This window comes from Glycine soja, chromosome 13 (assembly GCF_004193775.1).
Source record: "Glycine soja cultivar W05 chromosome 13, ASM419377v2, whole genome shotgun sequence".
NCBI lineage: Eukaryota > Viridiplantae > Streptophyta > Magnoliopsida > Fabales > Fabaceae > Glycine > Glycine soja.
In genome coordinates, this window is record NC_041014.1 from 30,829,661 (window position 1) to 30,843,181 (window position 13,521).

The following is a 13,521-nucleotide window of genomic DNA, read 5'->3' on the forward strand; positions in this document are numbered from 1 at the left end:
TAATGATCCCACCAGATATATTAGCGTTAATAAACGTTTTATCCTTCATAACACATGTGGTATCTCATCACTTTTGCCCCTCAATAAGATCCACATGACTCATCCTCACCACGTTAATTACGTGATCCCAAACTGTCTAACGAACCCTTCTGCCAAAATCAAGATACTTAAATAAACTTGATGGATGAACAACTCTTAATCTCTAACTAGACCATGGGAGTCCTTACAAGTGCCTACCACAAGAGTTTATCGCATGTCATCATCGTGATTGTGTATCATCAAATGTCAATTCATTTTGTAATATTTTGTTGGAATTATAATTATTATAAAAGTTAACAAAAATTCAATTTTTTTATTATAGTTTTTCACATGTATCCTTAATTAAGGATTAGTTCCTATTGTTAATAAACTTAACATATGATAATTTGTGATCAGAAAAAAGGGTAAAAATAATATATTTTTATTAAATTCTTAAAACTATCTGACTTAATATGGGAAGTATCTTGATATGTTAAAGAGATTAAAGAAAACTAAAAAGAAAGGGAAAAAGGGTAGAGAAAGAACTTGGATGCTTGCTGTTGAGGGAAGCAGCAAAATCCAAGGACAACAAAGGTTTTGGGTATTATTCTTTCCACTCTATAATTGTGAGTGTTGTTTAATAGGCAGAGGAAAAGAATTTGAGAAGAGAGGGAGAGAGAGTAATAGAACAGAATTTATTTGTTTTTATTTTTTATTTTTTATTTTTACTTGATTGCGTTTTTGTAACCGTTGGATCACTCTAGTTTTCGATCTGTACTTTGGTCATTCGGACATAGCCATGAATGCTATAGATCCGAGTGTCTGATACAACATTCGTCGCATTGTAATTGGCATTTAAGCTCTGTTTTTATCTTCGAACTTGGGATCTTAAGCGAACTCTTCCACATTCCGCACTCTCTTTGAAGCAATTTTGACTTGGGAATTTGGTAAGTCAAGCCCAACTGCTACTACTACTCCTACTTTTTTTCCAGTGCTCAATTTTACTACTATCTTGCTTTCAATTTCAATGGAGGCTTGGTGGGTCCCATACTTGAATTTCGGGTGTCAATTAGGTTCCCTTTTAACTCTCAACCCCACAATTGGGATCTGTAACTGGCAAATGTTTTAGGGTTTCGGGGTCAATTTGGTTTTGGATATTTGCTGCACATATGAATTGAATGATGCTGAGGAGGCACTGCATTTTTAATGGTACAGTTGTTGCCACGAGTCACTTTTTTTTAATATGCCGAATTTGCATTTCATTCGTATTGACTCAGTGTGATGGCAATGTGTATTGGGTATTTGGGGAAGCTATTCAACAAATTTAATGAACCAAGAGAAGATAGCAAATGGGTGATAGAAGCTTTTTTTTTTGGCTGAAATTGATTGTTGGTGCTTAAATTTGTTGTAGTGTTGAGCTTAATTATGGGTTGCTCGTTGGGGTGTAGAAGGTTTTCTGTTTTGGCTTGTGTGGAGGAGAGCTTGGGGTGACACTTGTCTGAGATTGCATTTGATAGTGGAGATGCCGCCTTCCCCGGCATTGAGATACTCTCCTGGTAGAGAGCCAAGAGCTGATGGTCACAAGCGGGGGCGCAGTCTTGAAAGTGGATTGCTTTTCCGGGAGAAGGACGATGATCTTGCTTTGTTCAATGAAATGCAAATCAGAGAGAAAGATAGCTTTTTGCTTCAGTCGTCGGATGACTTGGAAGACTCATTCAGTAATTTTCTTGACTTGCATACTATCAAGAGAATGTTTCCATTTTTGGTTGCTGCATTTGGGTAATATTCATGCATTTTTTTTATTTACCTTTTGTCTGGGCTATTATTATACAGCTACAAAGTTGAGACATATTTCTGATGTCAACCTTGGAATCTCCATTCCTGGTCGAGGGGAATCCAGTGAGTTGCTTAATGATGGTGACAAGAATGATTACGACTGGTAGGTCATATTTCATATGTTTCAATTTTGCTCTGTTAAATTGCATTATGTGTGTCGTGTTCAGATTATACAATTCTGATTCTAACTGTGCAATTATCTTTATTTCATGTTGATAATGCATTAATGTGGTTGGATAATAATTCATGTTTCTTGATCACAAAGCTTGAGACTTGATGTGCATCAATTCATTTCTACTCGTCACTGATGCCATGTCTGTATCATTCATTTTAAAGGTTATTAACACCCCCAGACACACCACTATTTCCTTCGTTAGATGATGAGCCACCGCTGAGCAGTTTTGGAAGCAGAGGAAGGCCTCAGAGTAAACCCATTTCCATATCGAGATCTTCTACGGTGAGCTTTTGAATACATTTATACAGTTATGTTTATCTGTAGTTATATTTTTAGGAAAAAAATTCCTCTGAATTTCTTTTTCTTTCATCTCAAATAATGTTGTGCTTATACTTATCATTCATCATATGTTGGATGCCCTCCTGTTTCAGATGGATAAAAGTTACCAAAGCCGTAGGGGCAGTGCAAGTCCAAATCGTTTAAGTCCATCCCCTCGATCAGGAACTAACACATTGCAATCAAGGGGAAGGCCTTCGTCATTGCCAAATTCCAGCCCAACCCCAAGTGTGAGGTATGCCACTCCATCCAGAAGACCATCTCCACCTCCAAGTAAGTCCATGGCACCTGCTTCTAAGTCAACCTATACTCCCCGGAGGATGAGCACTGGCTCCAGTGGTTCTGTAGTCTCATCTGGAGTTAGGGGAAGTTCCCCAGTCAAGACAAATCGTGGAAACTCTGCGTCACCGAAGATAAGGGCATGGCAAACTAATATTCCCGGCTTCTCTTCTGAAGCTCCTCCCAATCTCCGTACTTCATTGGCTGATCGACCAGCATCCTATGTGAGGGGTTCATCTCCGGCATCCAGAAATAGTAGGGAGTCTACCTCCAAATTCAGTAGGCAATCAATGTCTCCAACTGCTTCTAGGAGTAGTAGTCATGATCGAGACCAATTTAGCTCACGCAGCAAAGGTTCCATTGCATCCTCTGGTGATGATGATCTAGAGTCTCTGCAATCAATCACAGTGGGTAGCTTGGACAGATTGAGTTCAAGAAGGGGTGGGTCATTTTCAACCAACAGAACTCCTGCCATTTCCAAGAAACCAGCCAGGATTGCGTCCCCAAGTTCTGCTCCTAAAAGGTCATTCGATTCGGCTATCCGGCAAATGGTATTTTTTTATCTAATCACTTAAAACAATTTCTTTGGTTTGCTGCCAATTTTTTGGCAGGCAACCATGCAGTGTGTTTAATTTTCATGCAATTGGAGAATTAGTTTCTTTTAAGGTAGTTTCCTGTGCCTCTGCCAACTCTCTCTCTCTCTATCCTTCTATCCTATGTACAAAAACACAGTCTCCTTTTTGCACACACCCCTTCTGATGTGTACCAGGTTACAAAATGGAAAGTTAACCAATATAACCATCCTTTTGAGCTGCCAATCTTCAAAATACCTACATTTTTATTTGCACTTTTTATGCTCGATTTCTGGTGCATGTCCTTTGTAAATTTATTTTTAAATTACATTTGATTCATTAGACAAATACTCCAAGCTAATGGCTTCTTATTAAGTTATCTTCGACTTTGTTTGTGGACCTGCATATGATATAACATGCTTGCACTAACATGGTCACTATAACTGGGTTTTTATGTGTGCTGACATGACACTTTGAAACCTCTGCTGATCTTTGTAGCAAAGAAGTCAAAGTTAGGTGAACATGTTAACAAGGAAAACTTGGTTTTCTAATTTTTATTGGGTCTACACCCGTGCAAATTTTCCAATTCCCTATTGCCACACTTACTTCTTGAACATCTTTTTAATAATAGTCAGATTTAATCAAAATACTCACTTTTGTTTGTTACCATTAATATGCTATGCAGGATAGAAAAATTCCTCAGAACATGTTCAGACCACTTTTATCTAGTGTTCCAAGTACAACCTTTTATGCTGGAAAAGCAAATTCTGCACATCGTTCCCTTGTATCTAGGAATTCATCTGTTACAACAAGCAGCAATGCGAGCTCTGATCAAGGTACAACTTTTGCACTGGATACTGAAGGGAGTGACCATAATCAAGATGATATGGCAAACGAAGTTGATAAGATATTATATCCTGATATACATGAAGAAATGTTTGCCTTTGATAAGATTGATGCATTAAATGCAAACATTAAGCAAGAGATGAATAGGGAATCAGTAGATATCTTGCAAAGTGAAACCAGAAATCCCAAGACTGTTTTTGGTCCGATTGAATCTGAGGATTCTATTTCCCACATTCGTATTGACACTAGAGTTAATGAAAGTTCAGAAATTTCACATGCCAAAGGTGACATTTCTGAAACTGGTAGTTTTGAAAATACAGCACTCTGTTCTCATTGTGGTTGTTGTTATGAGGTCACTAATCAACCTGAGAAGAATATTGGGCTTTGTCCAGAATGTAAGATCACATTGTTGAGAGTCATCATCCCTGAGACAACTTTGGCAGTATCTGAAAACTCTTCATTGATTACAACAAACATGCCAAAAGAAGAAAAATCATTACCTGAAACAAATCAACTAATGGTTGCATCTGAATTGCCTCAAGAGACTAATATGGGTAACTTGAGGTTTCCCCATGGTGAACAAAATGCTGAGGAAAATCAAACTTCTTGCCGTGAACTAAACCAGGATCACTCACAAAACAGTCCTCTTCCAAATTCATTGACGGATGGAGGTAGGCAGACATCTGGCAACCAGCTTGAGATGAACCAATCAGGAGTTGATTACAAGAAGCCTGATATTGAATTTGGGGATCAGCATCACCGCAGTGATCGCCCTAATTTGAACATGGACCCCATGGAAGGCACTGGCATTTCTGTATTGCTGAAAAGGTCTAGCAGCAATAAAGGACCTGTAGTTCAGGGCAGGACTTTTACTGCCACGACCATATCTTACGATGATCTGTCTCTTGCAAGAGACAGTGTAAGCAGTTTTAGAAGCTCAACTAGACCTGGTAGTTATTCTGCCTCATCATCAATTGATCTCAGCTCAAGTAGGCAAACAGAGTTTCGTGTGCAAAGGCAGTTGAGTGGAAGGAAATTGGATGTGGACTGTGGATATGACTCAAGGATCAAGCCTCCAAGCACTGCTTCATCTTTCTCTGGAGCTTCAATCCATTCTCGCCAAGAGTTAGGTCTTGCAACTCGAGAGACTTCTGGCAGTACAGAATGTGGCTCTGTAGAGGAGGTTCCCCGAGTTTTGCAAGAAATGCAAGCTTCGGAAAATACAGTGGCGGACGTAATTGATGCTTCTTCAACTGATTTAGTTGTGGAGGAAGATAAATTTGAACATGATGATAGTAGTAGAGTAAATAATGCTTGCAACTCAGAACTTTTGAGTCAGGCTGATGACAATTTAGTCACTTCATTTCAAAATCATGAGGATTGTATTTCACCTGAAAATGTTGATGATAATCCAAATAATGCCAGGGATGTCTCAGACACAGAAACTTCAGCTAAGGCTCCGGAATTATCCAGTCATGACAAACAAGATGTGCAGAATTCCAATGTTAATGAACTGGATGCTTTGGTTACAACTAACTGCTCCACAATTACTGAATCAGAAATAGAAGGGGAAAACAATTGTGAGAATAATATTGGCATGGCGAATGATGATCTGTCAAAGAGCATCCTTGATGACTTTCGGGAACCTTCCAATGATTGTCATGCTGTTTCTGTTTCAGAGGTCAATGTCTCCGAGTCCCATCGCATTGGTATGATATTTACTGTATTGATATTCAAATGAAAGATATTACATTTGAGGCGAGAATAATAGCCTCTCACTCTTCAGTTAGAGATGCACTTGTTTATGCATACATGGTACACCATACATTTTGAGCAATCTTATGAGATGTATCAATTTGTAGAATAACAGTCTAATCTCAGAAATCTGTGTCTTGAATGGATAGTTAGAATATTTTGGAAAACTTTATTCATTTTATGCAATGTAAAATCAGTGATATATGTTTACATTTTGTATTATGATGTTCATTCATGTGTGTCCTCGGCATGTTACATGCAATAATATTAACCTAGTTTCTAACTTCTTTGTTAAGAGTAAGACTTTCTGTTGTCTTTCATCTTACTTTTTTTAAAGAAGTATGCAATTGTAATTTACGGTCATTTTAGTGAGGATTCCACAAGCAATGATGATAGCCGAACTTATATTTTTATCGTTGTGGGGAACCTTAACTTATATGTAGTTCATGGAGCAAAGAATGCCTCTTCAGTTTTCTATTGCTAAATATTCTTCTTCTCTTTTTACATTGTCTTTTGTGCTTGCAACATATTTTATCTGCTAAACTTTCTTTGGAAAAAATATTAGTACATGGCCATTTTGTAACAGTTCTTTAATGCTTTATGCCAGAGGGATCAACAGTTACAGTTGAGTGTCAAGGTGCAGGCAACACTAGAAGCCTGACACTTGAAGAGGCAACCGATACAATCCTTTTTTGCAGCTCCATTGTCCATGATCTTGCATATAAGGCTGCAACAATAGCAACGGAAAAGGAATGCTCCAACCCATTTGAAGGTTCTGAACCAACTGTGACCTTGTTGGGCAAAGCCAATTCTGATAGAAAGGATAGTCGCAACCGACCTACCAGCAAGCGCACGTTGAAATCCCAGAAGACCAAGACCAAGCAGAGGAGGGTGGAAACTGATGTCAAAATCCCTTCTGGCAAGACTGAGAATGATGAAAATATTGATGAGTCTTTCACGCACAATGTTGGGCTTCCTAACAAGGTAGATAGTATGAAGCCCCCTAAGCTTGAATCAAAGTGCAATTGCATCATCATGTGAGAGAGCAATGTTCAAGTTGTACCTACAATTCCTGGCAGCATTTCTGCACTTCCCTTTGGCCCTACATGGGAGCCAAGTCAAGTGCTTGCGCATTTATGGTTCTAGGTTGAAGTCTGTTTGGGATAATAACCACTGCCAATTGGTTTGTGTTGGTTCTAATATATTTTGTAACAAATGCCACGTTGTGTTTGACATGATTGTAAAGTTATTTTTTTTTGTTGGTAGGCCATAAGTTAAGAGGCATTTTGGAGGACTGTGATGTGCCCCCTCCACTTGCTGCATTCTTGTTTGTTATTTTCCATCTCAATTAAGTGATCCATCAAAGCAAGTGTGAAGTAGAAAAGCATTCATATTCATTACATTGTTGCTAGTTAATACCTATTCCTTTTGACTTGAGTGAGTGAACAAACATCCACGTGCAGGCAGGTCAGTAAACACTGAACAATCTGTCCACCATAAGTAGATTGAAGATCCACTTGTTTATTTGTTTTTTTTCTCTCGCACCTCTCACTCCGATAACATTGTAGCATTGCCCCTAGACAATTTATCAAATGACTTATTTTGAGAATGAATGCTTTAAAAATGAACAAAGGGGAGAAAGAGGGTGTATCTCTATAAACATACCGTGAAATTATTAAATATATTGGATCAAATTCTTGAAGTGATTTTACAAAAAAAAAAAAAACTGATTATTTTTATACTTTCTGTATAATAATTTTTTTTCTTAAATATGTTTTTCATACTTGTGATATATTCTTTTTCAATTTATTATCTAATTTTTTTTATTGTACCATGTGGCATTTTAAATTTTTGCTTTTGGTATCTATTTTAGTCTTGATCTATTAAATGATTAAGTGATGATATGATAGATTAAATGAGTGACACACTTATTTTTTAAAACTTGTATGAAAAACATATTTAAATTTATTTTTTAATACAATAGTTCTATTTTTCAAAACTTTTTTATCATGTGACAATGAGTATAACACAAAAAAAATCCATAAAATATGTGGGCATCAGTAATAAATGCTCTAAGGTACGAGTGAAAACATTATTAAATAAAAAATTAGTGAATGTTCAAAAATCACAATAAAAAACATCAAATATATTATCCCATAAACACTTTCAAATTTCAATTTCTTAACCTATGTTTTAAGTATATTTGTTAACATTTTTCATATAATAATTTTATAGATAAAAAATCAATGTTATTTATGAGTCGTGCTTAATAGCAATAGTGTCATAATTAATAAATATTAAAATAATTTTTTATTAATATTTAATTATTTAAAAGAGTAATTACTTTCTTTTAAATGAGAAGTTTCTACCTTTGTTTCCTCAAACATGGCATTTGTTTGTCATTTTTTCACATTATATAACTTGAAGGTGGCTACTAGGTACCATCTAACATAGGGAGTGAAAAGGAAAACTTTCTTTTCCTCGAAACTATTTCGTCAATTTTTTAGATGGGATTTCGTGGCTTATAAGTTTTCTTTGCTAAGAAAGAACTTTTAATTGAACGAATTTTCAAATTCCAAAATTTTGGTCAAAACAGAATATTTTGTTCAACAGTTGCGTTGCGGAAAAGTACTAGCTAGAAAAATAGTAATAGAAAAGAAAAAAAAAAAAAAAGGCTTAAGTGCATATCATAAGAGAAAACGAGGGCATATTCTAAACGTAATTGAACAAGGGAAGCATATTCAGTTGAGAGAAACCTAAGCTAAGGTAAAACCGTTAGTGTAACAACTATTTCATTTTTTCAGAACTCAGAACAAAACAAAACAAACCCCCTTCGTGTTCCTACTTGCATTTGTAACATAATAACATTTCCCAGCGTTCTTGTTCTCACTTTGGCAAAAAAGAAAAGAAAGAGGGAAAGACATTCGAGAATCAATTAACACAATCCAAATATAATTAATTAATTAATTAATTATAAGATAAATAACACAGAGAAAGGAGGAGATGAGTGAGGCTGCAGCTACGACGACTTCGTCTTCCATGATGCGCAATTACCCTCTCATTTCCGCCATCGTTGCTTTCGCCATCGCACAATTCATCAAGTTTTTCACCGCCTGGTTCGTTCGTTTCTCTTTCTATTGAATGCGATAGTTTAGAAAAATTATTGAAGTTTTTGGTTTTTTTGGTAATGATTTAAGTTTTTGGTTTGGTTAATGGTATGTGAATCAATTGTGAATTTTTGTGGAAGAATTGAATTATATGACAGTGAATTGTAATTATTTGGCTAATGACATTTGATATGTACAGTGTTTAATTGACGGTTAATTATTATTATTATTACGTAGGTTTAAGGAAAAAAGATGGGATCCCAAGCAACTTGTTGGATCTGGTGGAATGCCTTCATCCCATTCGGCTACTGTCACTGCTCTTGCCGCGGCAATCGGGTTCCATGAAGGCTTTGGAGGACCTCTTTTTGCTACTGCTTTGGTTCTAGCTTGTATTGTATGTCTTTTTTTTTTTTTTTTTTATGTAGATTGCATCAAGGGCTTGACATTTTTGTTGTGACAAAGTGTGATATTAGAACTAACTACTAATATTTGCTGATAAAAAAACAAAGTGTGATGTTATGTTGGAGATTCTATCTCTTTTCTATTTTTCATGTCTGCACTTGTAGGAATGGACATGGATGTGTTGTGTTGTTTGCATGACTGATGTTTGGATTGATAGAAAATATGATGGAATGAAATGAAATGAGTAATAGGTTCTGTTGTTTGGGTTGTTTAAAATAGAATGGAAATGGGACTGATGGAAAACATTTCAATCCATGCGTTTCAATAGTTACGAGTTGGATCCTGTTTTTGTTCCACCATAAAATATCCAAACAATAGAATGGTAGCTTTATTTCATTCCTTTTCACTCATCCATAGATATCCGAACATAGTTGCTGTTAAGAAAGGGTTTTATGTCCTAAAAACAACTAGGTTATACAATGTGAAACTAATTGTTAATGACTAGCTTATGGGTTATATGGTTGGGCGAGTTTCTGATATGGGACATTGCTGGCAGGTGATGTATGATGCTACTGGTGTAAGATTGCAAGCAGGACGCCAAGCAGAGGTTTGTTGCCTTGTTCTATTAGTTTTTTTTTTTTCCACCTGGAACACTGTTTGTCTTTTCTTTACTTGTGCTCATATTATGCCCTATGCAATTCTTTCATGCCAAACATGAGGCTTCAAATGCCACGGAAGCTTTTCTGTTTGCCTATGATTGCAACAAAAGGCATCTTTTTATTTTTTGTTTTGGTTGATTTCAATTTGTTTCTTTTTACTAAGTTTAAATGACTGGATTTTCCCAGCTTTTGAATCAAATTGTATACGAACTTCCTGCTGAACATCCTCTGGCTGAAAGCAGACCACTCCGGGAACTTCTTGGGCATACTCCTCCTCAGGTTCTCCATTTTGTATTTGATTGCTTCCTAGTATTACTTGATGCATCGTAGTCAGAGGAATTTAGAGTCAAATACTTATTTGCATGATTACACTTGATAGAATGACACTATTCTCTGGAAACCTATAAAAATATAAACACAAGGGATTTTGATGTATACTATGATGACTGTTTATACTAAAATATAATTAATGAACGCCATGCTATTTACTCAATGTATAACTGCTACTGCTCGAGAAAATTAGGACTGGTTGTCTTATTATTGTCTTTTATCAACATTTAAGTCTATGTTTTATCATGTTAAATTATGCTTTCTTTTAAATGTTAATGGCCGAGGTTTTCCTTGGGTTATATACACTGTTTCAGTACTATCAGGATTTTATCGTACTCAAAATATCTGATATGGTAGTACTAAGTGAATGGTGAATATCTCCAGAGTTAATAATGTGCCAAAATGATAGTTTCAAGTCATTAACAAGGTTATAGTAGCATTTTTGTTGCTACACATTTTGGACATGCGGAGATATAAGGTTGGTCTAGTGGTGAAGGGAGAAAGAAAGGGGGGAGAGGTCGCAGGTTCGAATCCCCTGTTAACAAAAACTAACTATACTAACAGCTAACATTTGTCAATAAAAAATAAACATTTTGGACATGCTCTGCTACACTTTTGGTTTGAATTATTTTCACTTCCTCTTATTTCTTTGTGTCTCACTTTCTCTTTATCTCTCTGAATATTAGATAGAACAATTTACAAAATCCTTAAAAGATGAGACAAGTAGGTTAAATTTGTTATATATTTTATAATTTCTTTTGGAAATAAAAAAGGAAGGTGTAGATGGTTTCCATAATCTGAAGGTGTAAATTGAGTTTGATCTTCATTGTATTTGGCACCTGTTTTACAATTGGTGGCTTTCTTTTTTAATATTCTCAGTACTCACTGCAGGTCGTTGCTGGTGGCATACTTGGACTTATAACTGCAGGTATTGGCTATCTAATAACCATGGCTAGTAGTTGAAATTGAGGATTCCTAGTTGGCATCCCCAGAGGAACCTTGTATAGAAATCAAAAACACCAGTCTCTGTTGGTGGCATACTTGTTCCCTAATTAGAGAAAGTCTGATATGTGCTCCTTCCTTCAGATCTCAGACCGCATTCACTTAACCTTATCATGTCAACTATGGCGATGAAAAATAGAATTGTATTTATTACACTTTGATGGAAAGAAAGTAGTAGTATTTATTTGACTTTCAGGATCATTTATTAGCCAGAGTACTTGCCTCTTCGCTTGTTTGGTTTTATTAATTTTGGAATGGATTTATTTATAGGCATTACTTGAAGTCATTTTCTTATCCTGGTTATATCACTTATATGCAACTCTAGTGATATCACAGATACTGCTTCTATTTTTCCCCCTCAATCAAAAGTAATTTTATTGGTTATGAATATTTCTTTCAACCACAACGCTAGTTATATCCAATTTGATTTATTAATGTTGTTTGTCTGTTAGAAATGATTTTCAGGACTGTCACCAGAATAGAGCGCAAGATTATTTATGATTTAATTTAACCATTGAAGTCTGTAACTCCATTGTGTTAACAATAAAAAAAGCGAATACTAATTGGTAAGTGAATAAGTTGAGTGAGTTAAAAATGATCAAAACTTGCTTTAGGAAAGATTGTTTAGCTCTGGTATTTAATCATCATCTGACAGACATGATACACTAGATGGAATTGAAATCAATTATTACATCAAAAACAAAATATTTTCTCTGAAAACAAAAAAAAAATTAATGATATTTTATTTGACACGCCCTAAGGAATACATTTATGCATAAAAAAATAAAGATATTAATTAATGATGTAATTAAGGTTGATTGACATGCGTTTTTAATATCAATTAGGCAATAATCAATACAGATCCCTTTAATAATGATATCAATATTTTCTCTGAATACAAAAAATATATTAGTATTTTACGTGATTTGTGTGAATTTTTGAGCGGGATTTATATGCAAAAAAGACGGAAAGATTTCTGTGTAGAACTTTTTCACTTTAATAAGAGATTTGACTACTTTCTACTTTATTCAATTTTTTTCTCAATTTTTGGTTCATCTTTTTCTATTAATGTGAAAAGCCTCGTACTACGCAATGTTGGTTAATGAAATGACTTCTCCCTAATTTAATTTGGAAATCAATCATCGGTGTGCGTTATAGATGGATAATTAATTTGATTACATAAGAGAACTAAATTTATGAGTAAAAACTAACAATATTAATTAGTAATGCAGTTAAGGGTTGATTTACATGCGTTTGCAATATCAATTTTGACAATAATCAATACCGACCGCTTTAATAATAATATCAATATTTTCTCTGAATACCAAAAAAATCAATATTTTACGTTAATTTTTGAGCGGGATTTGTATGCAAAATAGGCTGTAAGTTTTTTCCGCAAAACTTCTTCGCTTTAATAATAAGAGATTTTTACTTTTTTGCATTCATTTTTTTTCAATTTTTTCTATTAACATAAAAAGCCTCTGACTACGCAATATTGGTTAACGAAACGACTCCTCGCTAATTTAATTCAGAAATCATTCCGCGTGTGTTACAAATGATAGTTAATTTGATTATAAATGGAAAAAAAGTTATGCATAAAAGAATAATGATATTAATTAATGATGCAATTAAGGGCTGATTGACATGCATTTTTAATATGAATTAGACAATAATTAATACAGGCCACTTTAATAATAATACCAATGTTTTACGTGATTTACGTAAATTTTTTAGTGATATTTACATGAAAAAAGGCAGAAAAATTTCTCTGCAGAACTTCTTTGCTTTAATAATAAGAGATTTCTACTTTTTGCTTTCATTTTTTTTCAATTTTTAATATTAACGTGAAAAGTACTACGCAATATTGGTTAACGAAACAACTCCTGCCTAATCTAATCAGGAAAACATTTCATTGCTTTACAGACGGATAATTTTTTTTAAGGAAATTACAAATGGATAATTAATTTATGCATAAAAATAACAGTATTAATGAATGATGCAAGTAAGGGTCGATTGACATACGTTTTTAATATCAATTAGACAATAATCAATATTAATCGCTTTCATAATATCAATATTTTATGTGATTTACGTTAATTTTTAAGCGGGATTTACACGTAAAAAAGTAAAAAAATAATTATATGTAGAACTTTGCTTTAATAATAAGGGATGAGAGATTTCTACTTTTTGCATTCACATTTTTT

At 34.7% G+C, this 13,521-nt stretch overlaps 2 protein-coding genes across 3 annotated transcripts; both read left to right on the plus strand.

Moving 5' to 3' along the window:
• Positions 1-524: 524 nt before the first annotated feature.
• On the plus strand, positions 525-7,239 carry LOC114381923. Of its 2 annotated transcripts, none has more exons than XM_028341150.1 (7): positions 525-965; positions 1,430-1,736; positions 1,852-1,957; positions 2,191-2,311; positions 2,461-3,195; positions 3,902-5,771; positions 6,425-7,239. In XM_028341150.1, exons 2-7 carry the CDS (start codon positions 1,541-1,543, stop codon positions 6,856-6,858), a joined length of 3,462 nt encoding a protein of 1,153 aa, XP_028196951.1. In that variant the 5' UTR covers positions 525-965; positions 1,430-1,540; the 3' UTR covers positions 6,859-7,239. The 2 variants fall into 2 exon arrangements, with proteins under 2 accessions (XP_028196951.1, XP_028196952.1); XM_028341151.1 differs by having other exon boundaries at positions 1,467-1,736.
• A 1,314-nt stretch (positions 7,240-8,553) lies between these two features.
• Positions 8,554-11,611, plus strand: LOC114381105 (uncharacterized membrane protein YuiD-like). The gene is made up of 5 exons (XM_028340287.1): positions 8,554-8,933; positions 9,162-9,318; positions 9,883-9,933; positions 10,172-10,264; positions 11,207-11,611. The coding sequence occupies exons 1-5, from the start codon at positions 8,821-8,823 to the stop codon at positions 11,276-11,278; spliced, it is 486 nt and encodes a 161-aa protein (XP_028196088.1). The 5' UTR covers positions 8,554-8,820; the 3' UTR covers positions 11,279-11,611.
• Positions 11,612-13,521: the final 1,910 nt, after the last annotated feature.

What these genes read in the sequence shown, in the direction of transcription:
- LOC114381923 (XM_028341150.1), top strand. Translation starts at nt 1,541, where the DNA reads ATGCCGCCTTCCCCGGCATTGAGATACTCTCCTGGTAGAGAGCCAAGA. An exon ending in GACAAGAATGATTACGACTG is followed by an intron (nt 1,958 to 2,190) that starts GTAGGTCATATT and finishes TTCATTTTAAAG; the next exon opens with GTTATTAACACCCCCAGACA. An exon ending in CCATATCGAGATCTTCTACG is followed by an intron (nt 2,312 to 2,460) that starts GTGAGCTTTTGA and finishes CTCCTGTTTCAG; the next exon opens with ATGGATAAAAGTTACCAAAG.
- LOC114381105 (XM_028340287.1), top strand. Translation starts at nt 8,821, where the DNA reads ATGAGTGAGGCTGCAGCTACGACGACTTCGTCTTCCATGATGCGCAAT. An exon ending in ATCAAGTTTTTCACCGCCTG is followed by an intron (nt 8,934 to 9,161) that starts GTTCGTTCGTTT and finishes ATTATTACGTAG; the next exon opens with GTTTAAGGAAAAAAGATGGG. An exon ending in AAGCAGGACGCCAAGCAGAG is followed by an intron (nt 9,934 to 10,171) that starts GTTTGTTGCCTT and finishes GGATTTTCCCAG; the next exon opens with CTTTTGAATCAAATTGTATA.